The sequence below is a fragment of the Sceloporus occidentalis genome, unplaced genomic scaffold, assembly GCF_023333645.1.
Source record: "Sceloporus occidentalis isolate IW3139 unplaced genomic scaffold, rSceOcc1.0.p SCAF_72, whole genome shotgun sequence".
Classification (NCBI taxonomy): Eukaryota; Metazoa; Chordata; class Lepidosauria; order Squamata; family Phrynosomatidae; genus Sceloporus; species Sceloporus occidentalis.
Genome location: NW_028317052.1, coordinates 3,453,766 through 3,479,950, shown reverse-complemented (window position 1 = coordinate 3,479,950; position 26,185 = coordinate 3,453,766). Strand labels below are relative to the sequence as shown.

Sequence of the window (26,185 nt, the reverse complement as noted above, 5' to 3'; positions counted from 1 at the left end):
CTATATAGACACTTCATACTCTCGTGTGTCCTGGAATGAAAATATCAATTTTATCTGACACAAATCCACTTTTTTCCTATGGTATTTTCTTTGTCACTATTATGTTAAATCTGTACTGTATTATTTTCACAAAAATAAATAAAATGGGTTATTGGAAATTACAGAACAACTTTTGTTTTCAGAACTACTTAAAATGTGACTAAAATATACTTTTGGAATAAGGTTTAAAGTTAGGGGATGTGTTGAGTTTGAGTACTTTAAATTATGTAACACACTTAACTTGTTATCAACTCAGACGGACAGTCTCTGGTCATGGAACAACTCTGAACAACTCTGTAACATTGTCTACCTATTTACCTCCCACCCGTATACTTTTTCACATTTAATTTTACAGGAGCATTTGTTCTGTAAAGCCAATATCTGGTAGTTTAAAGCTGTTGATATATATATATATATATATAAAACTACATTGCATAAGACCTTGAAGCTTTGGCTAGATTTCCTAGAAAATTAAGAGTATACAGGGTTTTATTATTGTAAAATCAGTCCTGCAGAACAAAGGGGATTATGCACTATGTTCAATTGGATTACACAAGCAATTACTTGCTTTGTTCCTCTTTATACGGATTTCGCTTAGCAGTAACTATAGCAAATGCCCTCAATAAATTTACTGCTATGAGTAGGTGAGCTTTAGGATGGCCAAATAATTGGAATGGGCGAATACGCTTCTATAATAATATGTGCACAGCATACCAGCCAGCTCCCTTCAAGGACAATACAAAGTCCTGGAAAACATACCTTGGCTATGACATGTCGTCATTGATGTCTTGTGACATGAGAGCAGGAGTTTGGGACCTGCCACTAAATGGCAGAAGAAAGTAAGAGGAGTTATTGATTCTGTTCTAACAGTTCAGGCTAATTCAACAAGCCATAGTATTGCTTTTTACTACTAACGTCAAATACTAAAAAAGTGGATCATTTCCAGGTTTCTTGCTCAGACTGAGGTACCTGAGCTGCAAAGTAATGGATGACACAATATGTCCAACATACCATAAATATAGTTTGAAACTTACTTGGTCACTTACCCCCGTTTCAAATGTGGGGTTGTCAAATGCTGATTCAACAGTGACTTGATCATAAGGGAGTGAGGATGAAAGAGGAAGACGGAGAGACGATTTTCCTTGAAGTCTGTATAAAATAAGATAAAGAAAGTCTAAGATCACTTGTGGAGGATATCCCCATGCTAATAAGTTTAAAGCTTAAATAGTTTTTCCGTCGGTGAAATTGACCTCACTGATTTAGCTAAGCATTATATGGGGACAGGGTGGATTGGCTCTTGCCCCCCTGGTCCAATCTACAGTGGGGCAAAAAAGTATTTAGTCAGCCACCAATTGTGCAAGTTCTCCCACTTAAAAAGATGAGAGAGGCCTGTCATTTTCACCATAGGTACACTTCAACTATGAGAGACAGAATGGGGGAAAAGAATACAGGAAATCACATTGTAGGATTTCTAATGAATTCATTGGTAAATTCCTCAGTAAAATGAGTATTTGGTCACCGACAAACAAGCAAGATATGTCTCTCACAGACCTGTAACATCTTCTTTAAGAGTCTCCTCTGTCCTCCACTCGTTACCTGTATTAATGGCACCTGTTTGAACTTGTTATCAGTATAAAAGACACCTGTCCACAACCTCAAACAATCACACTCCAAACCCCACTATGGCCAAGACCAAAGAGCTGTCGAAGGACACCAGAAACAAAATTGTAGACCTGCACCAGGCTGGGAAGACTAAATCTGCAATAGGCAAGCAGCTTGGTGTGAAGAAATCAACTGTGGGAGCAATTATTCGAAAATGGAAGACATACAGGACCACTGATAATCTCCCTCGATCTGGGGCTCCACGCAAGATCTCACCCCGTGGTGTCAAAATGATCACAAGAACGGTGAGCAAAAATCCCAGAACCACACGGGGGGACCTAGTGAATGACCTGCAGAGAGCTGGGACCAAAGTAACAAAGGCTACCATCAGTAACACACTACGCCGCCAGGGACTCAAATCATGCAGTGCCAGACGTGTCCCCCTGCTTAAGCCAGTACATGTCCGGGCCCGTCTGAAGTTTGCTAGAGAGCATTTGGATGATCCAGAAGCGGATTGGGCGAATGTCATATGGTCAGATGAAACCAAGGTAGAACTTTTTGGTAGAAACTCAACTCGTCGTGTTTGGAGGAGAAAGAATGCTGAGTTTCATCCAAAGAACACCATACCTACGGTGAAGCATGGGGATGGGAACATCATGCTTTGGGGCTGTTTTTCTGCAAAGGGACCAGGACGACTGATCCGTGTAAAGGAAAGAATGAATGGGGCCATGTATCGTGAGATTTTGAGTGAAAACCTCCTTCCATCAGCAAGGGCATTGAAGATTAAACGTGGCTGGGTCTTACAGCATGACAATGATCCCAAACACACCGCCCGGGCAACGAAGGAGTGGCTTCGTAAGAAGCATTTCAAGGTCATGGAGTGGCCTAGCCAGTCTCCAGATCTCAACCCCATAAAAAACCTTTGGAGGGAGTTGAAAGTCGGTGTTGCCCAGCGACAGCCCCAAAACATCACTGCTCTAGAGGAGATCTGCATGGAGGAATGGTCCAAAATACCAGCAACAGTGTGTGAAAACCTTGTGAAGACTTACAGAAAACGTTTGACCTCTGTCATTGCCAACAAAGGGTATATAACAAAGTATTGATATGAACTTTTGTTATTGACCAAATACTTATTTTCCACCATAATTTGCAAATAAGTTCTTTAAAAATCAGACAATGTGATTTATGGACTTGTTGTCTCATTCTGTCTCATAGTTGAAGTGTACCTATGGTGAAAATTACAGGCCTCTCTCATCTTTGTTAGTGGGAGAACTTGCACAATTGGTGGCTGACTAAATACATTTTTGCCCCACTGTAAAATTCTTCACAAAGAGCCAGTCAGACTTGGACCAGGCCACTCAAGAAGACAGGAAAATAGTGGGGTCATGTAATATGACCCCACAGCAACAAGGAGGCTGCTCACACAGTGAAAGATAGCTGCTTGTGAAGAGAGAGAGAGTGAGTAAGGGAAAAAGAAGGAGTGAGTATGTTTCTATGGATGTTCACACGAGAATTTGTGTGTTAGCATGAAAATGTGTTTGTAAGTGTTAGAATGAATGTGTTTATATGGGCATGATTGAGTTAGCATGAATGTTTATGTGCAATTGTGTATGTGTGAGAGTGTGTGTTAGCATGAATGTGGAAGTGTGTGCTAGAGGGAGTATGTGTTAACATGATTGCATAAGTGTGTTAGCATGAGTGCATAAGTGAGTATGTGTATGCATGAGTATGTGCAAATGTGAGAGTGTGTGTAAAAATGTACACCAGTCCATATGTTTGTTACTGGAGAGGCAAGCCACTTGGCTTGATCTTTCCCCTAGCCCAGATGATGCCAAGGCCCACTTATCCCTTTTTAGAAAAGACACTGATGTGCAACTGTAGCCATGGCGTACTGCTCTATTGCTGTAGTTAGTGCTAAAATGTGGGGGTTATTCACTAAAGCAGGCTTTGCAGGAGACTTGCAGTTTGAACTCTTTGACTTCACTGAGCATTATAAATGACAAGCTCCAGGAAGCTTCTCCTGCTATAGCTTCATAATAAATCTGGTGATATTTCTTGAGCGTGACCTCATTACTCAAGGCTTTGTTTCTTCAGACCACCAATATTTATGGTACTACGTCAGGTATCAAAGCTTGAGGGTCTACATTAGCAAACAATATTTCTGTTTCTTTGTCAACAGTGAGTTTAATGTGTCAGTAATCAATGTTAATGTATCTGTGTCAGTAGTTAGCATACACTTACTTGGAGAAATATAGGTAAATAGCTGTGATAACGAGAGCCACCATAATAACAGGAACAAAGACAGCCAGCAAGATGTGAGTACCCTCTAGAGGGATGCTTGAAGCAGCCGCCTTTTCCACAGCTGTAAAAATTCAGTGAAAATAAAACAAGTTGTAATCTGTACTTCATTACAAAGTATCATCCTGATTTAATGGAACAACAAAGTCTTAATCCAGGTGGTTTAACTGTAGTCTACAGGTAGTATATACACAGATGTAAAATATACTATGTTAAACAATAGAACTAAAAGTGATTTTGGTTCAACATTTTAAGAAAATGGTCTTTCTGCGATAAAACTAGTAGCGTTTACCCATTGATTGAATCACTGCGCTGGTTCCAAGTGAGAAGACCACTTTTCCAAGTCACTTCTTATACATTACTCGCAATAGAATAGTAGAATATTGTAACAAGCTATTTTATGTAGTTCCATACAATATACACTATATGGACAAAAGTATTGGTACTTTAGATTGCATTTTAAATACATAGACATCAATATGTAGTTGGTCCCCTTTTGCGGTTATAACAGCTTCCACTCTTCTGGGAAGGCTTTTCACAAGATTTTGGGGTGTTTCTGTGGGAATTTTTGCCCATTCGTCCAGTAGAGCATTTGTGAGATCAGGCACTGATGTTGGACGAGAAGGCCTGGTTTGCAATCTCTGTTCCAGCTCATCCCAAACGTGTTCGATGGGTTGAGGTCAGGACTCTGTGCAGGCCAGTCAAGTTCTTCTACAAGATTTTGGAGAATTTCTGTGGGTATTTTTGCCCATTCATCCAGTGGAACATTTGTGAGGTTGGGCACTGATGTAGGATGAGAAGGCCTGTTCCAGTTCATCTCAAAGGTGTTCGATGGGGTGGAGGTCAGGGTACTGTGCGGGGCCAGTCAAGTTCTTCCACACCAAACTTATCCAACCATGTCTTTATGGACTTTGCTCTGTTTGCTGGGTCGCATTCATACTAGAAAAGAAAAGGTCCTTGGAAGCATAGCATTGTCTTGGTACACTGAAGGGGACATGCCTTTGAACTTTTTGAACAATGGTATGCTTCAAAATTTGTAGGAACAGTTTGTAAAACGCCCTTTTCTATTGCAGCATGACTGTGCCCAAGAGCACAAAGCAAGGTCTATAAACCATGGTTGGTATAGAAGAACTTGACTGGCCCTGCACAGTACCCTGACCTCCACCCCATCGAACACCGTTGGGATGAACTGGAACAGGCCTTCTCATCCTACATCAGTGCCCGAGCTCACAAATGCTCCACTGGATGAATGGGCAAAAATACCCACAGAAATTCTCCAAAATCTTGTGGAAAGCCTTCCCAGAAGAGTGGAAGCTGTTATAACTGCAAACAGAGGCATAACTAGAAACCACAGTGTCCTGTTGCAAAAACTGCCAGGAGGCCCCCAACAGTTTGTGAGTGCCACCTTTGACCCAAACAGCCTGTGGGTGCCTTTGCCCCAATCAGCTTATAAGTGCCATCCTAACCCCCAAACAGCCTGCCTGTGCCATCTTCGCCCACAGCTTTTCAGTGCCGAACAGCTTATCTGTGCTATCTTTGCCCCAAACACCCGGTCTGTGCCATCACTGCCCCCAAACAACCTGTCTATGCCTTATTTGTCCCTTGCTTCCCCTCCAACATACACTCTGGCACACATATGCCAACTCATGCTAACACACACTCCATCTCACACCAGTTACACAAACATGCTCACACACAAACACAGGTGGGGACCAGATACAAGGCAGAAAGAGCGGGCAAAGGCACAGGCAGGGGAATGCATAGAAGGATGTTCAGAACGGGTAAAGAGAGGTCTAGGGGGATAAGGGCAGGGTGAAGAGAGAGAAGACTAGGGGGAGAGAGCAGGAGGCACAGAGAGACAGATAGACTTATTTTTGGCCAACAGATTTTGCTTCCAAAGTCTACTTTGTGCTGAGCACATGTATTACAAACAGTTAAGATACAGAGAAGGTGGCTTCATTCTACCCTAGGCCACTTACTTACCTTCAACACTCTGATCACTATAAAATTCTTTATACGAGGCTGGGGAAAGAGAATAAAAATAGAGAGGTTGTTGAGTATGTTCTTATGACACTGTTTATTTTATTGTGATTACATCATTACTTATATATACAACATTATCCCAATACTGAGGTTAAAAAAAAATCAATTGCTCATTCTTCCGCCTCATTCTGGTGATTCTGATCTGATCATTTTGTCATGGAGATGTGTTTTATATGTTAATGAAACCTTTGGGCTTTAGTTTCTCTGTAGTGTGAAGGTGGATTCCAATGTCACTATACCATTGATCTGTAATGGCTTTTATAAAAGAGTTTGCTTATATGCACCCAAAATTGTAGTTAATAAATAAATAAATAACAGTGAATTTTTACCTATGATATATAATAGTTTTAACCTAGGTTTTGTCAGTAGAATGCATTAGGATTGTTTCTGGCCTCTAACCCTGTTGAGTTCTAGCAAATACAATCCCAGGGACCAATGAACATTTGGAATGCTGATAACCCCTCGTTAGGATGGTATATTATGCTTTAGAAGAACAATTGGAAAGTGGGACTCTTCTAATTTAATTAACTTAACTAATTTTTTATGTGAGGTATCAACTACCAAATTTAGCCAGAAGGCATATTTTATATGTATAAAAAATAGGTCAAAGAACTTTTGCCATGGTGCAACAGACTAGTAACGTGGATTCAACAAAACAAAATAAATTCACTCTCTTGGAAATATATATAGAGAGTTACTCCTGGATTATAAAATTTAGCCCATTATATCGGTTTCAGTTGCAAGTCTTTCTAGACTAGGGATTCTATTTAGCTTAGTATAGTCTTTTCCCTTCTAAATGTCCCCCGGGCATCAAAGACTTCCACAAGCCTTGTCAGGGACACTCATGTACTTATACAGACACTGTGCTGAAATTTGGAATTTATCACATTATACATTCTGTGTTGCTTTTTGAGTATTGGATAATACTGTATTGCTTCTGTAGCTAACCCTTCATTGTGTTTTGTTTACCTTTGCAGGTGGGTGATGCACTACTCCATTGTGATGGATGTCCTGGTATACATTTTATGCTGTGCTCCCCCATTAACATATATCCGGTCACGCATGAAAACCGTAGAGCCTCCCCGGGCTGGTACATTCTTTTCTCTGGTTCCTGGTGCCCATTTTCTGGTATCCCTGGGTTGACACATGGTTCATATTTCTCTGCTAAACACACAAAGAGTACTAGGGTTGGATAATGCCTACTCAATAGCAATATCAGCAAACTCAAAGGGACGCCATCAATATGGGTTAATTGTTGAAGATCATGTAGATATGTCAGCTGCACATAATAATAAACATGCAATTTATTGAAAGGCAGCCATCCTCTAAAACATTACTAAAATACCGTACATGAAAAATAAAATATACACTGCAGCAATGTAGATGGACCATATTTCCTGAAGGTTCCTCAAATGAAGAATCATATAAGAAAGCTGGCGTTTCCTCTACACATATGTACCATGCAGTTGCCCTGTGTATCAGATAACTAGATGGTGCCCTGTTTGGCACAACAACGAGCCAGTGATATGATAACAAACTTGCACACGTCTAATAATCAGACACCATCAAGATAGGGGGTACAGCCAGTTCGGGTTGTGTACCAAAAAGCCTTGAGGGCCTCCTAATACATGGGGCCCCCTTGCATGGGCTTTAGAGTTAGACTGGGCACTAAAGCCATCTCACTTACGGACACACTTAGGAGCCCGGTCGCTCCATTTAGGTACTCCGGCCTGGCGGTCGTAGCAGGTGATTGTGCTGCTCCCTGTGAGTATGTATCCCTTGTCACACACATAGCGCACCGTGCTGCCCACCAAGAATTTCGAGTTAGAGAGGATCCTCCGACTGTGAGTCGCGTCACCGGGGTCTGTACATGTAGTCACTAAAGAAAGCACCCATACAAACAAATATTATAAACAAATATAATATCCACACTTCTAATTTATGCAATGTCCATATTCAAATCCATCAATATTGCATCTAATGTAGGGTACCTCGATGGGCCACTGTTGACCACTACTTTTCAGAGCAATTTGTGGACAAAAGGTGTCTTTTTTTTTTATTTAAAAAAAGTATATTATTTATATTTTTATCTATTGCTATCTGAGCAGCCATTTTATCATAATGCCTTCAGGATTTACATTATCCATTAAGGTATTGCTTTTGTTCTGTTTAGTTACTGTCCCTCCTAAATCAATGCTGACTGGTTCTGCCTCCTTAACAAGGTAGAGGAAGAAATGAGAAATGGAGATCATGTGAGGATTTGCACATTAAAAGGCTACTCCTGCCATTATACATACTTTCATGCATATGATAGCTGACTGTCACCTTTACATTAACATTTTTATGTGCAAATACATGGAGGGATTCATCAGTATCTCCTCTATGCATCTGTCCCCATCCCTTAGCTTCTATTACTTCAGGAGCTGCATTCAGTGCATTCATGCTATAACCAATACCATTCAGTGCTCGGTCACGTGAGGGTTCAAGGGGGTCGAATGAGACCCCCTAGCACATGGTCAGAAAGCACTCCATTCATTTCCTGACAGGTAACAAATTCATATTAAGTTAATAATTCAGCGCTACAGAATTTGATGGCGCTATATAAAACAATAAATAATAATAATAAAAATAAGTTAAGTTTTTAATATCTATTCTTTGTTGGTGGGGCACCAAAAGTACATGCATGCCTAAAATTCGGCCCCTGGGTCAAGCAAGTGCCTCACGTGTCCTGCATGGGACCAGACCTTGGGACAGGGAAACATGCTAAAGGCAAAAAAAGGCATTAGGTTTGGAGAGTATCTTCGAGCACAATTCTTCCAAAACAATTACACTAAAACAAAAAACACAAGTTAATATAAAGATTTGACAAATACAGGTAACAAGGGGGGGGGGTTAATGGACATTGGTACAATATGCAGCTTTGAAATATTAAGACTTGGTCATTCAAAAATATAATGCTGTTGTTCATACAGAATTTTATTTTCAGCGATTTACCGTTATCTGTTTTAATTTATTCATGAAGTTCTCCGAATATTCAGCAGGGGGAGCTGTCCCCACAGTATTAACATTATCTAGATCAAAGGATTAAAGGTAACGTAACGCAATAATTCTTTTAAATCAGATTGAATGCTTGTTGCCCCCATCTATATCTTATATATGGTAGAATCTCCTTGTAAAATCAGGACCTTGGGGTCTATTGTATGCTATAACCTGGAATTAAACATTCATTTGGACAGGGGTCTAAATTTTGTATGCTACAACTTGGATGCTACATCTATGTGCCATAAATTGGGAGAAGGAGAAAGTCTGTATACAGGGATGATATTTTCAATATATGATTGAAAAGTTGTATGTTTTTGCTGATACCACAACTTTACACCTGGAATTTGGGGGTGTGGTTGTAGCTGTTGGGCTGCGTCCGTTAATCCCAGTCCATGTTTTAGGCTATAAAAGATGAGCCACTGACATGTTAGAGGTGGGTGTATGGGAGTCAAGGTTAAAAGGTCACTTTGTATCGATGATTTCTTTGTAATGAAGATTCTATCCAATGGTATATTTATCTCGGGTACTTTGCTACGCCTGACTCAGGCCCTCAGCCTCCACGGCCTCTTTCCACAGGCACAAACCATATTTGATTGCATTCTATGGAGGCTGTCCAGACAGGTAGTCATTCATGGTGTAAATGGGCCTATTGGGGAGATCAGAGATTTCATTTGTAACTGGCCCATTGAGCAACAGCACACTGGGGATCCTAATCGCACAAGAGGTCAATCTAACTCTCTAGTCAGCCTATGCCATAATACTCACTAATAATCACTAGTTCTATCTATCACCACCCGTGACTTCCAGAATACGAAGCTCAGCTTTGCCAACATTCACCAAGGGACCACCCCAGCATCATTGTTTAAGTGTCACCATATTGATGTCAAAAGCTGGACCACTCTTGTGTTTTTCTTTGATGCTAATGAACATCTATTGACACCTAATATGTTTGCTTTATTAAAATATTTTTTTGGCATTTCTTTGACATGTAATAAAGGGTAAGGTTACAGTGAGCGAGCAGAAAGAAGTGTCTTGGCATTATGTATCACACTGAATCTTCAGAGCCAAGTACAGGGAAACAGCAGAGAGACTCATACATCCAGACTTGAGATCAATAATATTTTACTGTATTTGTCTCCGGTGTGCTGTGAACGCTGCTGTTTCATAAGGGTGAAAATGAGGTTTTGTTTGGCAGGATGTCTGAAAGTTACTGAGGTGCAGACTTGTAAGTTTTAAAATAAACTGATTTATCCAATAAATCTATTATTTTTGGTTAGTCGCCCACCCTTGATACTTGTTTCAATGTATGGCATATGATGGCAGACAACATTTTCATGTTCTCTTTTGTTTGTCATTAAATAAAGTAATTGATTAAATTAGTATACAAGTGCTTGTAATATCTACTTGGGAAAAACAGCATTGCAATTACCATTTATTATCACAGAATATTTTCCACCATGGACTTTCAGAACGGAGCTGAAGCAAGATAGATGATTAATAAACATCACAGTGTCACTAAAACCTATTACTAAAGTCTGTTGTTAATTACATTGTGTTTTTGTTCAAAATCAATAAAATGTTATTTACAAAAAGCTATTACTGTAAAAACAATGGAGTGGCCAAAAAAATGGGCTAAAGAGCTGAGTTTCTTTACAAAAACGTAACAAATTAATGTTCCTGCTATAGCAAAAACTGAAGAGTTAAAACCTGCAGTTTTCAGAAAATGTATGTGTGAGAAATGTACCGTTTTGTACATCTATTAACAACAATAGTAATAATAATAATATACTAACATTTCTCAAACATAAATTATTATACATATGAATAGATGAGTCCAATTCTCACAATCAGTTTGTGCACTCTCAATTGTCATTGTCTATTTTATTTTTTTAGCCACTTTAGTTCAGAAAAATATCTACTTAACACTGCTGAGTGCATCTAAAAAACTGATGCATTCCAATTTTTATTGTATTTCTTGAATTAGCTCAATTGGACATGCCTGATGGTATTGTATGATGGATAAGTATCTGGCTGGTAAGTATCAGCATTGAAGAGACCATTAACTCTGACCAAATCCCCAAATCAGTTTGCAGACATGCAGCCCCGAATCTCCACCATGATTCACTGTTGCCTGCAAACACTTATTCTTGTACCGCTTTACAGCCCTTCCACGAACAAACTGTCTTCTGCTACAGCTAAATAGTTCAAATTTTGACTCATTAGTCCAGAGCACTTGCTGCCATTTTCAGCCCCCCCCCAGTTCCTATGTTTTTGTTCCATTAAGACCACTTATGACCAGACATGTCCAAACAGTAGATGGGTGTGCCAGGATTCCACTGTTTTTTGCCAGTTGCTTAGCTAATGGCACTGCTGGACATCTTCTGATTGCGAAGGGAAGTAAGGATATGTTTTTCACATATTCACAAGTTTCCTTGGCCGACCACTGCATCTATGGTCCTCAACAATGTCTGTTTCTTTGTGCTTCTTTAAAAGAGCTTGGACAGAACATCTGGAAACCCCTTGAAATTTCTGCCTCGAAGATCCCTGCTGAATCCTTGTGTCTTGTTGCTGTTCTCAGTCTTGCCATGGCGTATATCTTTTGACAAACTTGTTAGTGAGTTTGGCTGTTCCTCACCCAGTTTAATTCTTCCTACACAGCTGTTTCTGTTTCAGTTACTCCTATGTGTGCAATCTGGGTGCAAGGGCTGGCCTTTGTGGTGTGAGACCTGTGATCTATGCCTGCATAGTTTCCATTCATAATTTATTTGAGCTTTACCTTCAATGCTTATTGCATATGATTTTCAGTTGATCTATACTTGCAATGTTATGTTTCAATGTGTTATTTTGTATTCTATACTTGTAAATAAAGGGTTTGTATGTCTTATTCAGTTGATCTATACCTGCAACTTGTAACTGTGTGTATGTATGTGACTGTGTGTGTGATAATGTATGTGTGTGTGTGTATGTTACTATGTGTATGAGGTTGTGTGTAAGTAACTGTGTATGTGGTCTGGTATGGGAGGAGATCCATGGGGGTGACACCATGAGTTATCGCACTGGGTGACACCAACCCTAGTGACGCCACTGGTTGCACCCACATTATTTACTGTTTGGCTATTTGTGTTTATAATCAAGTATACTAATTACATGCAAGGGACTCACACAAAAATGAGACATACAATTACATACCCGGCAACGCTCTGGTGTAGAGCTGAGTGAAAAGTTAGATTTTTTTCTGTGGGAGCTTCTGTGAATTTTGTGCAATTTTGCCTTTTTTGGTTTTAATAACCATGGAAAACGTTTGCGTCTGTGAAAGTAGTGTGAACATCTGCTTTCTGAGATCATGACGACTTTATTTACTTCCTAGAATGCTGCATGCATCAGACTAAGATGCCATGGTGTAAATGATGTAACTGGCTTGGGAAACTCAGCGTAAAAACAATTTCCATAAAAGTTTCCAAAAAGTGATATTTTTACCAATGTTTTACTTCAGCCATGTAGGGGATAAATAGAGTTGACATGAACAAGGCACATAAAAGAACTGTTACGTTACTAACAGGTAAAAACAAGGGGGGATAATTAATCTGTCTTTAAGAGAAGTCTTGATTTGGATCAATCAGCGTCTCCTGATTTCTATAAATAAGCATGAGCGGGGGTCCGTGTTTCGGCAAGCTTGACATCAGTTACACAATGAGTACTGATTTCATCTTAATGTGATGAGAAGGTGACAATAACTAGGGAAGAAAACAGGAAATTGCTTGTGGCTAATGCAAAGAAAGAGTTTGCTCTTAACAACTAGCTGAAAATAGCACGTTTAAACAAGGAGTAGCCAGAAAATGCCGACCTCCCACACTGAGCTAAACAGCTTGCTGAGTGTAATGAGAGTTTCTGCCCAACAGCAACAGATATTTTCATTTGATTGTGTACTTAATATAGGTATGAAGGCCCATTTTCATTAAATGGTTCAATACAACTAAAGTGGGACTGAAGCATAATCATTTGAAAGACAGCTGGTTAAACCACCATCATAATGGGCTAGAATGTCTGTGTGTCCTCAAAGCGAATATTTTAAGACATAAACAGTGGCACCTGCTCCTTTATGGAGACTATTCTTGCACTAATGTATGGTTAAGCTGTAAAGATATGTACTCCATTCTCCAATTGAGTGACTGTACTTAATTCTACTTCTTGACTGTTTACAATATCTCCTTATAGTACAATAAAACTATGATGGTCCCAAACAAGGCAACATAATGACCCTATTGGTGAATGTTCTTTTGGCATGACTGGGTTTTTTGAGCCCAGAAATGGGTTTTTAATTGTGCAGATCTTGATAATATTTCTGTTTAATTCACAGATGCTTCTTTATACCCCAATGTATGCAACTCTGCATATATGAAAAAAGACATTAAAGTCAGAGCTAATGTTAAGGAGGGACACGGTAAGCAAACGGTTCACTTTTTTTCCCCAACGCCATAGACGTCTTTGCTAACTTTTCTAAAATCAAGATGGTCAACAGCTAATAAGACACAAAACATATTCAAATTATTATACATACCTTTATTACAGTCTGAAAAAAATCAAGGAGAGTTTTAAGAATAATCATAGGCTGGTGAGTGGAATGTATGCTAATCTGTAGATCACTAAAATAGACAATGCCACTGGTTACCCTGACAACAGTTTATTATATATATTCAAATATTCTCCAGAGATGAAAGGATACACAGAAAATACTGTTCCAATCAGAGACTGATGGACTCTGAACTATATGAATTAATCAGAAAGAGAGGAGAGTTCTCCTTTAGGGACCCAATTAAAATCACTAACTATTGTGCCATGGAGTGCATGCTACCAAGAATAGATATGGCTTTGTGTACGATTAGGGAGGACAGGAACCCCTAGTTTCATAGGGTCGTTGGCATATATGGGACAACAACTGAACAAAAGCAACTAGGAGTATATGAAAAAGAAAATAATTACAGTCTCTGCTGTTCCTATCCTTGCAGTGTTACTCTGCTGTAAATACCTAGGTGCATCAAACGGGAACAGTAATAAGCGCTCACGGATGATTGGGAACTGGCAAAGCACACCATGCGGTTAGGTCCAAAGCACCTTATGGTGGGTGCGGGTGGGGCAAATCTGAAGAAATGACTTTATGTCATGTTTGAAAGTAGGCCATCAGAAGAGCCTTGATGTTCTTGGTTCCTGGCCCATAGGTAAATTAAATTGTGAAAATAATAAGGTCCATCTGGCTTGATGGAGAAATTGAATTTTCTCTAGGTACTAAAGATGTTTGTGGTCTGTTAATATAATGTGGGGTGCGTCCCTTCCTTCAAGTAAATGGCTCCATTCTTCGAGAATCCAAGGAGTTCCCAATTTCCAACCTAATTTCTCTCATGGGGAACCTGGTTAGTTTTAGAACCACTTCCGTCCCTTGCTCCGAGTCATCCACTTCAGTAATACATTTTCAGATAGATATTAAGTTGAGTCAGGATGGGAAGACAGAGGTGAAAATGACATTTTTAGTTGGGATAAAGCGTGATTAAGTCCTTTATGGGTTAAATCAGTGATTGATATCATAGCTTTGATGAAGTCCTTCATTAACCTACAGTATTAATTGGTGAAGCTCCAGAAATTCTATACAGTTTCTATATCATGAGGCAGATCCCAATCAACAACTGTAGACACCTCCATACAGTCCATACACAGACAAGAAACTGATATGACGTTGCCCACACTTATATTTAGTTTTTCAAATTTACAAAATGTAACTTATGTTACAAATACTTTATCACGGTTTGCTCAATTGGAGCATTATTAAGATCGCAAATGAGAATATGAATATAATTTACTTAATCACAAACAAAAACTTTCACCACTTCTTGCTCCACTAACACAGATACTCTCCCCTTGATCTTGTCGCCACGGTAATGCTTTACAATGGGATTTAACAATGCCATTTCCTTCTATCAATCTGCTTTTTATTATCTTCTCGCCTTTGTTCTACTTATAAAGTAATTATGATGCTGTCATTAGCCACAGCCTAGAAACTGACAATTAGCAAAAATTGCTGCAAAAACAGCAAATTGAATAAAAGCCTTCTTCAAATAAAAATGGTTATTTTCACTCAATGTAAATCTATTGGTGCGTCTGTCTATTTCCACTAAATTAAGCTGCTTTATAAGGGACTGTACAACTTTATAAAACGTTATATTTAAAACCTACGTATTATAACCAGTTAAGACACTGTGCCCTAATGTCCCAACTTTAAAACGTAAGCCTTTTTGTCAAATATCATGCAGATTTTTCCAATACTTTTACCAATACTTGTTCTAGACCTTCTAGTTACATATGAGACCTACATTTCTTTACATTTTGGATCAAATGTTGAATGTGTATGTACATGAACAAAAATCAGCTGCATGGCCAAGTAGCCAGAAAGAAGCATCTGCTGCGCCAATGCAACGAAGCCCGGTTACAATGTGCCTAACAACACCTTGACCCTCATCACAGCTTCTGGCACACTGTTATTTGAAGTGACGAGACCAATAGTGCTATGTTTGGAGAGGGGTCAACAAGGCCTTTAGTGAAACAAATACCATCCCCACTGTGAAGCATGGTGGTGGCTCACTGATGTCTTGGGCGTCTGTGAGCTCTAAAGGCAAAGGGAATCTTGTAAATATTGATGGCAAGATGAATGGAGAAAATACTGGCAGACAATTTGCATTCTTCGATATGAAAGCTGCGCATGGGACGTTCCTGGACTTTCCAGCATGGCGTTGACCCTCTGGTGGTTACAGCAGAAAAAGGTGAAGGTTCTGGAGTGGCCATCACAGTCTCCTGACCTTAATATCACCGAGCCACTCTGGGGAGATCTCAAACGTGCGGTTCATGCAAGACAACCAAAGACTTTGCATGACCTGGAGGTATTTTGCCATTACGAATGGCCAGCTATATCATCTGCCAGAATTTGGGTCCTCAACTATTACAAAAGACTGCACTTTGTCATTGATGCTAAAGGGGGTAACACACAGTATTTGGATTTGAAGTCTTGTGAACAGGGGTCATTTCATTTTTTTCTTTGGTGCCATGTTTGGTTTTATGATCGGACCGTTCTGTTAACCCTTCAAGTTGAATATGAATCCCATAAGAAATAAAAGAAATGTGTTTTGCCTGTTCACTTATGTTTTCTTTAAAAATGGTACATATATTACTAATTCTCCAAGGGTATACACAACTATATATATATTTTTTTCAATAATTTGCTTGGATAGATATTACATCTATCCAAGCCAATAACTGCTGCTCCAATTCCATATCTCATCAGGGGCCCTTTTTTATAGGGTGTGATTAAGGCATGGCTAGTAGAGCTTTCACTAAGACTTTTTATGTGACATTGCCGAGATTTATAAAATAATGTATGTATTTGTACAATTTAATGTATGAACAAGTTTTCTGCAGTTTATATATTGTTACTATAATGCCTGTAGAACACTGATACACTCCTACCCAGCGAACATTATAAGCGCCTACAAATGAGGGACATCAAGGGACGAAAAGTGTGTGGAGGCCTAAACATTTTAACAAAATAAAATCAATAAAAAGTTACTATGTATTTGGACATGGGATCCTCCCAGGGTAGGCTACACAGAGCTCTCCCTGTTTTTAAATGAACGGGCTAGCAGTGTGTGGCGTGGGGTTACATGTGCGTTGGGGGCCAACAGACAGCTTTTAGTAAGCAGGAGGGTACGTGGGTGGGGAGAAAGAAGAAAGAAAGAAGAAGAAAGAAGAAACTGATCTTAAAGGAAGCAGGGAGAGTTCCTAGGTAGGCCCTCTTTGTATATGGCACAGACTTTGTAAAATGCACAAAAGAATCTCAGTAAAAGAAAAAGAACTAATTATTATTACACATGTCCAGACCTTATCTATAAGCAGATAATCTCAGGCAATCAGTTTAATTAATCTGCTGAAAGATTATTAGAGATCTAAATGTAACCTCCTCTGGGTTTTCTAATTGGGATTTTGCTCTTGCTGTTCGTTGGTAATTTGGGGGTCCATGTTCCCCTCCTTGTACAATGTAGCTTTGCGGTACATGCAGACAGAACATGTATATCCAAGTGGAGATGTCTGAGCGAAGAGGAGTGAATGGGGAGTATAATAAAGGCTTAGGTGGGAGGAAGCCACATTTCTAGTTTGATGAGCCCAATTACAGCACTCAGGCAAGCTAATTAGCTAGTAGATTTGTCTTTCATCCCAGCTTTCATTCAAGTCTTGTTTTATCCACAGATGTGTTTATTAAAGATGCTGTTAACTCTTACACGCCAGGTGTCTGTACTACATGTTTTCATGTTCTCGTTAAGGAAGAAAGTGTACCCGTTTCCTGTGATAATTTTGACTATTTCTATTTTTAGAATTGGCAGGATTTTGCAGGCTGAGTGCTTGTCCTGCAGATCCTACAATTTAATGCTGGTGCAAGAAACACAAAGAAAGATTAAAGCCAGGTGTTCCTGCGTAACAGTAAGTATTCACGAATACATTTTGGCTACGGCTGAAAATTGGTTCGTAAATTAGACCTTCGAGGAGACCCTTCCATATGGAGCCAATTATCTCTGCTTGAGTACAGGTGTGTCAATCATAGTGACTAGGCGGTTGACTAGTAGAATCTCCTGCCATTGCTGAGGCATGGAATTGCTATTCCTTTGCTTGGGAAGTAACTTTTTGATCATTAATGTGAAATGTCCTCAGTGGAGGGTTGGTATTACTTTCCCCTAGGTCATGGCTATGTAGCCTAAAGTATATTGACTAGTGACAGCCTGCAGAGACTCTCTTGGCTGCACTACTGGGATTTTCACCAGTAAAAAAACACTTAAAAAGTTGACATCTTGTCCAAAAATACTGCCTGTGCTGTTCTTCCCATAAAGTGTAAATGGGCCATCAGCAGTGTCTGCCTTATTAGTACACTTACTGCTTTTGCAAGTGCTACTTGTAGTGATTTGCACTATACATTCAGAATTTATATGTAAATACAATTATGTTTCAAAGTGGTAAAAGTGATACAATCACCATAGTGACCAGTAGAATGCTCCTGATGATTGTTCACTTTTACTTCTTTGAACTTGTAGATTTTTTTCTGGTAAAGTTTGGTGAAGAATCACAATATCTGTTTGTATGATACCTTTTCATATTGGACAAGTTGGCATTGCTGACAATAATCCCATGTCCAGTCTTTGAAGCAATAACCACACCAAGGCCCAGAAATGTACTTATTTATGTCTTACCCCTTTCACAGGCAGGCAGGTCTCCACTCCATGTTAGATCCCACTGACACATGAGGAGCTCTGTGCCTGTAATTTCATATCCGGGATAGCACTGGTAGGTCACCACAGTCCCATGAACAAGCTCTGATTGTGATGTGGTTTTCCAGCCATTGGGGATTTCGGGTAGCTCAGGACATGTGTCATTTCTTGGGACCTCTGTAGACAGAACAAATGCATGTGAGCTATCACTGTGCATACAAATTGATATGGACATAGTTTATGATGACCTTTTGAATAGTTCTACATGTAACAGATTGTTCTTCGTGGAAACCCAATGGTTGTTTCATAGGGAGTAATGTTCTAAATTACTATATATTAACTGTTAATTATATTGAACTATTAAATGCTAAATAACTCATTACATAATAAAACGCAGTTAATTCTCTTTAGTTCGCCTACAGCATTGAAGAAGTGTGCTTTTTTTTTATAAGCACTTTAAAGGATTAAATTAAACCTGAACAAATGGAATACTTGATTATGGATGGCGCTGAAGGACTGTAGGTACGGGTAGGTTGCAGACTAGATATACAGATGCTACATTACACTGAGTTACAACCTTTTTATAGTATAAGGACTATTTCACGGACTTAAAAACATGTGGTGGTCCACACTGGGAAGGTCTGTGATCATAAGTATATCACTCATAAGACCATTGCCCTTGTTTTCTATTTATTTTTGAAACTGCACACTTACCAAAAAAGTGGATGATGAAGCCTTGTTGGTAGCCAAAGACGCTGCTGCCAGGGTCTGTTTGGAACTGTATGATGACATCTGCCATGGATGTATAGAGTTTGAAATGACTGTGTGTTCCTGTGTACCGACCCAGGACACGAGCTGTCAAATCATCACCGTCATAGAAAGTCAGAACATCGCTCTTGCCAATGTTCAGGCTGTAGGGTATGGGGAAAAAAGGGAAAACAAAGAAAGAAACAGAAAACAAAGATGAAGGATCTGGTCTAGGAAGATAAGACAGAGATCAAAACGAGGGGAACATGAATAAAGAAAACAATACATTGAGATAATCCTGAATTAATTGTGGGTTTGAAGACTTAGGCAATTAACAGCAAACTACTAGAGACAAAACCAATAATTCGCAGAATTTCTCAGAACTAGATAAAAAGAAAGATATACAAAGAAATCAACGGTCAGAGAGTATTCCAGGCAGGGGACATTAAGCTTAGTGTGAAATGTTTTTTTTTTTTGTTACCACAAACGATTATCATACATTAGAGAAGATTAATTTGGGGCTTAATTTCCATAAAAAGCTCAGGAACTCTAATAATGTCTGCAAATATTTTTAATGTGTTATTTATTGATTTTAATAACTCTCACACATAATAGAATGAGGATTAAAAAATACTGATTTAATAAAATTTTTACTACATATATGTTAAAAAATAAATAAAAAAATTCCACCTTTGACAGCATGTTTGAATACAAAGTAAGTTAATCATTTTAATGTTCTATCTGAAGTATATGAAGGAGAAAACACTCTTCCTTCTAACCCATCATATAAGACATTATAGTGTTACCAATTTTGCTTCTGTAAATGGGGAGAATACTGTAGATTAGTTGCTGATGGAAACTTGATGAAGCTATCAATATAGACATTTGTCAATGTTTAGCAAGTAATCATTAATTGTGAAAAATGGTGAAAATGCACCTGTGTCAGCAAATTAGCTTGGAATTAAAGACGTGATGTATATTAGGCAGCAGCTAAATGATTAGACATCTAGAGATATGATGCTGTAGCAATGCTGACTCAACAGAAGGAAGATTAGAAAGTCTTAAGACTGTCCTGACCCTGGATCAGCAGCAGTCGTTTCATAGTTTTAAATATTATTGCTTACAGGGTAGGATAAATATCCGAGAAGGGCAAGTATATATCCCCAATTGCACAAATAAAAGGTGTCTCACAGTTTTACAGAATAAAGAACAGAATCTATGTGAGTAGCTCTCTCCCCCCCTGAACTCAAGGCCATTTGAATATTTCCTAAGAGAAACTCATATGGTACAAAGCACCATTAGGTGTTACCAAGAGAAAGTGTCACTGGTGCAATGTCTTAATGCAGCCAATGACATGTACCCACAGACTAGACAATCCCAATGATCACAATGTACTTTTATACATAATTAGCAAACAAACCGATGAGACTGTTTCTAGTGAGATGTCTCCTCGTTGTAGGCCAATACTTGTCAGCTACGTACCCTGAGATGTTACTGGACTACGTTTACCGCAAACTGGTCTTCAGCTGTTATCTTTGTAGTCATGAGAGTGTGAGATTTAACCCCATATTAATGAATTATCTGCCCCTATAGTCACTTGTGTAACCATAACATTTAGGTAGGGTCAAGTTATGGGCCTAAATTGAGTTAAGCCAATATTTATGTCATTTATTTATATATCCACGGTATTTATTCATATGTTGCGCCCTCATAATGTTACCCACTCAATATATTTCTTTGGGTGCACAATAATTATTGGATGATGGTAAAACTAACAATATTTGTTGGTTTACGCTGTGTTATCTCCAAAGCTTTCAGCAGAAGTAAAATATAATTGGCCTGTTGTATGAGAAATGTAATTAAAACAATTTTGCTGTGGCAACCCTTGTTTTGCTCTTGTGCACAATGTACAAAGCTGCTATCTAGCCCCTTAAAACCGGCACAGCACATGGAGCATGTCACTATTTGGGATCGGAGCTTTCTGTGCGAGCTGCGATATGGAAGCTGGAACATTGGTTTCCGAGTGTGCAGAGCAGAAGATTAATTCCACTGACAGACACTAGTGGAAAAACAGAGCGGGATCGTTTATCACGATCATATGTTTAGATATGACAACTTCAGACAGGAGAGAGAAATAGGGAGGTATGCAAATGAAGGAATATTAATTAACCAGCAGAGCAAGAAAGTATATTAATAGTCTCCCATAATCCTTTATTCACAAGCCTCTCTCTTTGGAACACACAGAGTTGCGGAAAGGGAACGTGTGATGAAAATGGTATACAAGTGTATTCAACTGCTTCCCCTGTCCTCTACGCTGATATACATCATGTCCTGGCGCTCGGAGCCTGGTAAGGTTGCTATGGAATCTATAGCGTCCTGGGGAGCAGAGATGTACCGGGGGCCTGATCAACAAATCTTGCATGTCAGCCTCATAAATGTATAATTCTTAGGAGTGGTGATTAATTTGTATTATAGTTACACAATGTTTCCAAGTGATATTATACAGCATAACTACCTTTTCAGATTATGGGAATTAATATTATACTTTCCATGGCAGGTAACGGGTGGATATAGGGTCACTTTACTACAGGGCATATGGTCCTCTTTAGGAAGATGGACACTCATTGGGGCACAAGTTTTTCCGTTTCTCTTTCCTCCCCTAATCCACATTTTACTAGGAGCTCAGAATGAGTTTATCACTCATATATAACAGTATTTTACAGCCCTAAATACATAGCTGCAAACTTCCTAGGGTAGGTTACATGGCGCTCTCCCTTTCCCGGTGGAGTAACTTAGCCATGTATAGAGTAGAGCCAGCCACATACAGAAGGGCAAAACGCCACTCCGGTGCTGAAGAAACTGAGACGGAAAGGGAAGTAAGCGATATTGAGGGAAAGCAATGGATGTGGAGCAAGGGAAATAATTAGCACTTTTGGTTCATTACTTAGGTTTATTGAAATTGCACTTACAGGTACTCAAAACAAAGATAATTTCCTAAATAAATAAGAATTAAAAATAATGCAAATGGGTAAAAAAAGAATTGGTGGTTTCCATTAGCTTAATGTGTATCACAGTCATATACTTTCCTTTATAAATAGGATAAGATAATTGGATCTTTTTCTGCTCTCTGCTGCATTTGTAATTGATGAATCAATTAGTGTTTGGTTGATACACTTTTCTCCTCTCATATTTTTTAGTTTGAAGTTATAATTAGGAGGTGTGACGTTAACAAGGAAAAACTGTTTAAAAACGAATGTTACTTAGGTTTTTATGATTGGCCACATAAGCTACGATAATGGCGAGTGGTGCTGTTGGCCACTTTCCTGGTGTGCCTAAAGGCCAGTCCCGGCCTGGATGTGAAAAAAGCCAAAATATTATTTACTGCATAATCCTTTAAAGTTAAATTCATTTTGTTCCTATTTCTATATATTATTGCCCAAATTTGACAAAGGAACAGGAGTGAAGGTAAACTACAGAAGCAAAGAGCGAAAAAGTGAATGTGGACTCTATGTGGTCTATGAGCAGTTTCTGTATGGATTCTGCATTTTGCCCTAAACTTATATGATCTACACAAAAAAGACCGCGGCAGTAGTTATTTCAGCTTTTTTTGTCTATGATAGCTTTAGTTACCAAAATGTAAGTAACCACTAATAGCATTTTGATAACATCTCCCAATAATGTTTAGTTACATTTCTGCAGAATGGATGGATATTTGAGGTTTCTCTCTGGTCCACAAAAAAAACCCTCTAAACATCATTCATCATCATAACAGCAAGTTATAGAAATCATATCTTTTGGTACTGGAGTTTGGAAAGATCATGATGGGATTATTATTTTTCAGACCAGATGACATCCTGCCAGCAGGTAAAATATTGTAGGTGACTACATGGCCCAGCCTCCAAATAATTTGTTTTACACGAATGGGGTGAGAGCAGTTACAGAAGTACCAAGAGTTGAGTGGTAATTGCCTTAGCCCTTTGACTAAGTAGAGTAATCCTGCACCTAGTTACTGGTGTAATGGTCAGTATAGTGATATCATTTACAGTATCTAGATCATGGCAGACTGAAGCTGTTGGGGAAGACTAGACAAATACTTGCCCCCAGGCAGGTCCTGATGGAGATTTTTTTGTTTTATATGGCTTTTTAGCATATCATTTTATGTCATTTATTGCAGTGAGTAGAATCATTTTTTTGCATTAAACTTTTTCTGTTTATGTGTTTGTTGCTGTTCTAAAGTCTGGCTTCTCAGAATTATTGCCGCTTGTTAAGTTGTGTTGATACGACAGTCTTCATGCTTCATGGCTGTTTAGAATGTTAAAACGAGTGATAATTATATAGTTTATGTATTCTCTGTATAATTGTAAAAGGTAAAACATAAATGTAGCAAATCATTACATTTGGATCTCAAAATAAATTTTACATCTATTTTGCTTACCCATCGATGCCAAGGACAGGACTGACAGCTATTGAATGAGCGTAATGAAACTTCTAAGCATGGAACACACAGAAAAATTATGATGTTTCAAATTAGAGTCTCGGGGGCCGACTGGCAGTGAAAAAATGGAGACAAATTTCCCCAGGTCTGTTCCAGTTAAAAAAAAATGATGGACCACCAATATCAGTTTTTAACCTTTACATGTACGGTAATTATATGTAAGGTCACAGGACACCAGAAAATGAAGCCGCAGCTTGAGGTTTTAACTTTATAAACCAAATGTGTTTTTTTAGATTTAGGGCATGTGTTTCTGAAATCACAACTTACGGTTGCACCATGTTTTATTTTTGTGGAAAAGGGGGAACTACTTGTCAAAAAAATATTAGTCACAAGAACATGAATACATTTTACTTTAACTAGGTCTATTTAAAAAAAGTATTTAATAAAATAGATAGATATAAAGCAAATGTAATAGTTTTATATGAAAACAGTAGTGATAAACCAAAAAAAGGAATAAATGTACTTAAGTGGGCTAAATTTAAATTCAAAATTATCCTTAATTTTTCTTGAAACGGAAGATGCCTCTTGCAAATCGTTATTCAGCATAATGGAATAAAAAAAAGCAGAGAAATACACCATTGTACTTTTCTGTTTTGTTTTTAATTCCATACTGCTGAATATCAATTTCTAAGAGGCATCTTTCATCTCCAGAACATTTTTGGGTAAATTTAAATTTTGTTTTAAATTTTGCACTGAAGCACACTTCAGTACATGTTTTCCTTTTTTCCCCCCTAATATATGAAAATGCCTTTGGCTGATTAATAAAAGTATTGGTAAAGATATGTAATAATCTTTCATGACTTACACTTGTATATCAAGTAAGATTCTCTTTTCTTCTTCAACATGAATCCCCCAAATGCAGTCCTGTCCTTTTCCATAAGCTTCAGGCCAGTTGGGTGACAGCACAACTCCTGCTGAGTCTGTGATTTCCCCACTACAAACAGCTGAAAAGATGAGAGTACATTATATCTAAATTACATATTTGCTGGTGCGATCTATGCTTATATGGCTGCTTTCTTTGGAGAAACCTGGTGGTCATTTCTTCCCATTAACTCTATAGCTCCACAATCATGAGATTTATACGTTGAGGTCTGTATGGAAACTATATGGTATATTATGACACTGGTCAACGGTTTTGTAATTAAAATTTATAGTTAAAACATATTTCATATAAAATTCACCGTTTAGCAAATACAGTACATTTCCTAGCAGAATAATTAGAATCTACCAGTTTGTTACAATTCAGAAAATAAAATGACAAGGCAAGTATGCCATTTTGTCTAGACTGCTAGATATGTATAACTGCTCACCATGCATACATGCTCCCCTTTTGTCTCTTGTTTTTTTATTGTTTCTTACCTCGGCATGCTGGCTCTGTCTCATTCCACTGGGGGTCTGCAGAATCTTGACACTCAATGATAGTAGAACCTTGTTCTAAAGTGTATCCAGCATCACATGTGAACTCCACGACCGTCCCCACAGCAAAGGAAAGGTCACTGCTTGTGAAGTTTCCATACTTCACAAAGGGCTCAAAACAATGTCCTTGTTCATAAGCTGAAGAGATAAAAGCAATCCATTGAAAACGTTGGCTATTTTCAGGAGCTATGTGAAATAAAAAAAACAGTACAAGAATGCGGTCTTACAAAGAATCTTGGGGCACAAAGACATTTGTCTGTTACCTTGATATCGAAGGGCTACTCCAGTAGAACCCCCACTACTGTCTGTAGTAAACTCAATAAAAAAATGTCGCCCACTGCTGAGCAGGCCCTCAATAGGAAGATATTCCACTTCATATGAGTCATAGATTGGTGGAGAATCAATGTTATTTCCATCACGGATGATAAGCCTGAAAGTATATGTCATAGATTAAAAATGATGGTCCCAAATACCAAAACTTCACAATACCAAAAAAAGATTTGTTGTCCCTTAACTTTTGCAACAGACATGTTTATATTAAATAGCATTACTGTTCACAACATCAGGTTATTTACATTGTAGCGCTAATAATAATCATAAAATCCATACTCATACCCCTATGCTCTTACTCTAAGTAAACCTCCCTAAAAATATCCATACATATTTGTATATGTGTGGAAGAGGGTGAGTAAAGATTTGCTAACGCACATGTTTACCTGTCATCATCCTCTGCTAGGGAAACTTTCTCAAAGTGGAGGTGGAGACGCTGTAGAGGGGAAGCCTCCAACACCCAGTGACAAGTCAGGTTATTGCTGTAATTTCCAGGGAAGTTAGGTGAGACAAGTCGTCCGGTAGTAATGTTTCTGATGAGTCCTCCACAGGCAGCTATATACAATAAGTATTAAATTAAATAATGTAACTGTATAAGTACTTCACATTTAGGAAAATGATTGGATATTAGCTGTCTTTCTGTTCCTGGTCTTCATACTAAGCTTTAACTAATGCCCCAAATTTACCGTCTTAACCATTAGAGGGTAGTAAAACAAAATGTCAGGGCTCCTCTGCATGTTCAGTTATTGGGCTTCCATTCCTTTCCAGCACTATTATGGAGGTCTTTTTTTTTATTAAGAATGCACAGAACAACCACTTACCCCATTCATGTTATTCACCTCTGGATTCTATATCCACGTGGGCTTTTAAAAACAAC

At 38.6% G+C, this 26,185-nt stretch overlaps 1 protein-coding gene across 1 annotated transcript in view; it reads right to left on the bottom strand.

Annotated features, from left to right (window-relative positions):
- The window catches only part of LOC149286097 (seizure protein 6-like), a 97,156-nt gene continuing 70,971 nt past the window's right edge, over nucleotides 1–26,185 (bottom strand). Inside the window, exons 5-15 of the mRNA XM_089494376.1 lie at nucleotides 25,695–25,863; nucleotides 25,242–25,408; nucleotides 24,922–25,116; nucleotides 24,368–24,506; nucleotides 19,035–19,231; nucleotides 18,303–18,497; nucleotides 7,670–7,861; nucleotides 6,952–7,146; nucleotides 3,883–4,003; nucleotides 1,086–1,188; nucleotides 1–30 (exon numbers count right to left, since the gene is read on the bottom strand). Of these exons, the coding sequence (XP_089350502.1) occupies nucleotides 1–30; nucleotides 1,086–1,188; nucleotides 3,883–4,003; nucleotides 6,952–7,146; nucleotides 7,670–7,861; nucleotides 18,303–18,497; nucleotides 19,035–19,231; nucleotides 24,368–24,506; nucleotides 24,922–25,116; nucleotides 25,242–25,408; nucleotides 25,695–25,863 (1,703 nt within the window). The remainder of the gene's footprint in view (nucleotides 31–1,085; nucleotides 1,189–3,882; nucleotides 4,004–6,951; nucleotides 7,147–7,669; nucleotides 7,862–18,302; nucleotides 18,498–19,034; nucleotides 19,232–24,367; nucleotides 24,507–24,921; nucleotides 25,117–25,241; nucleotides 25,409–25,694; nucleotides 25,864–26,185) is intronic.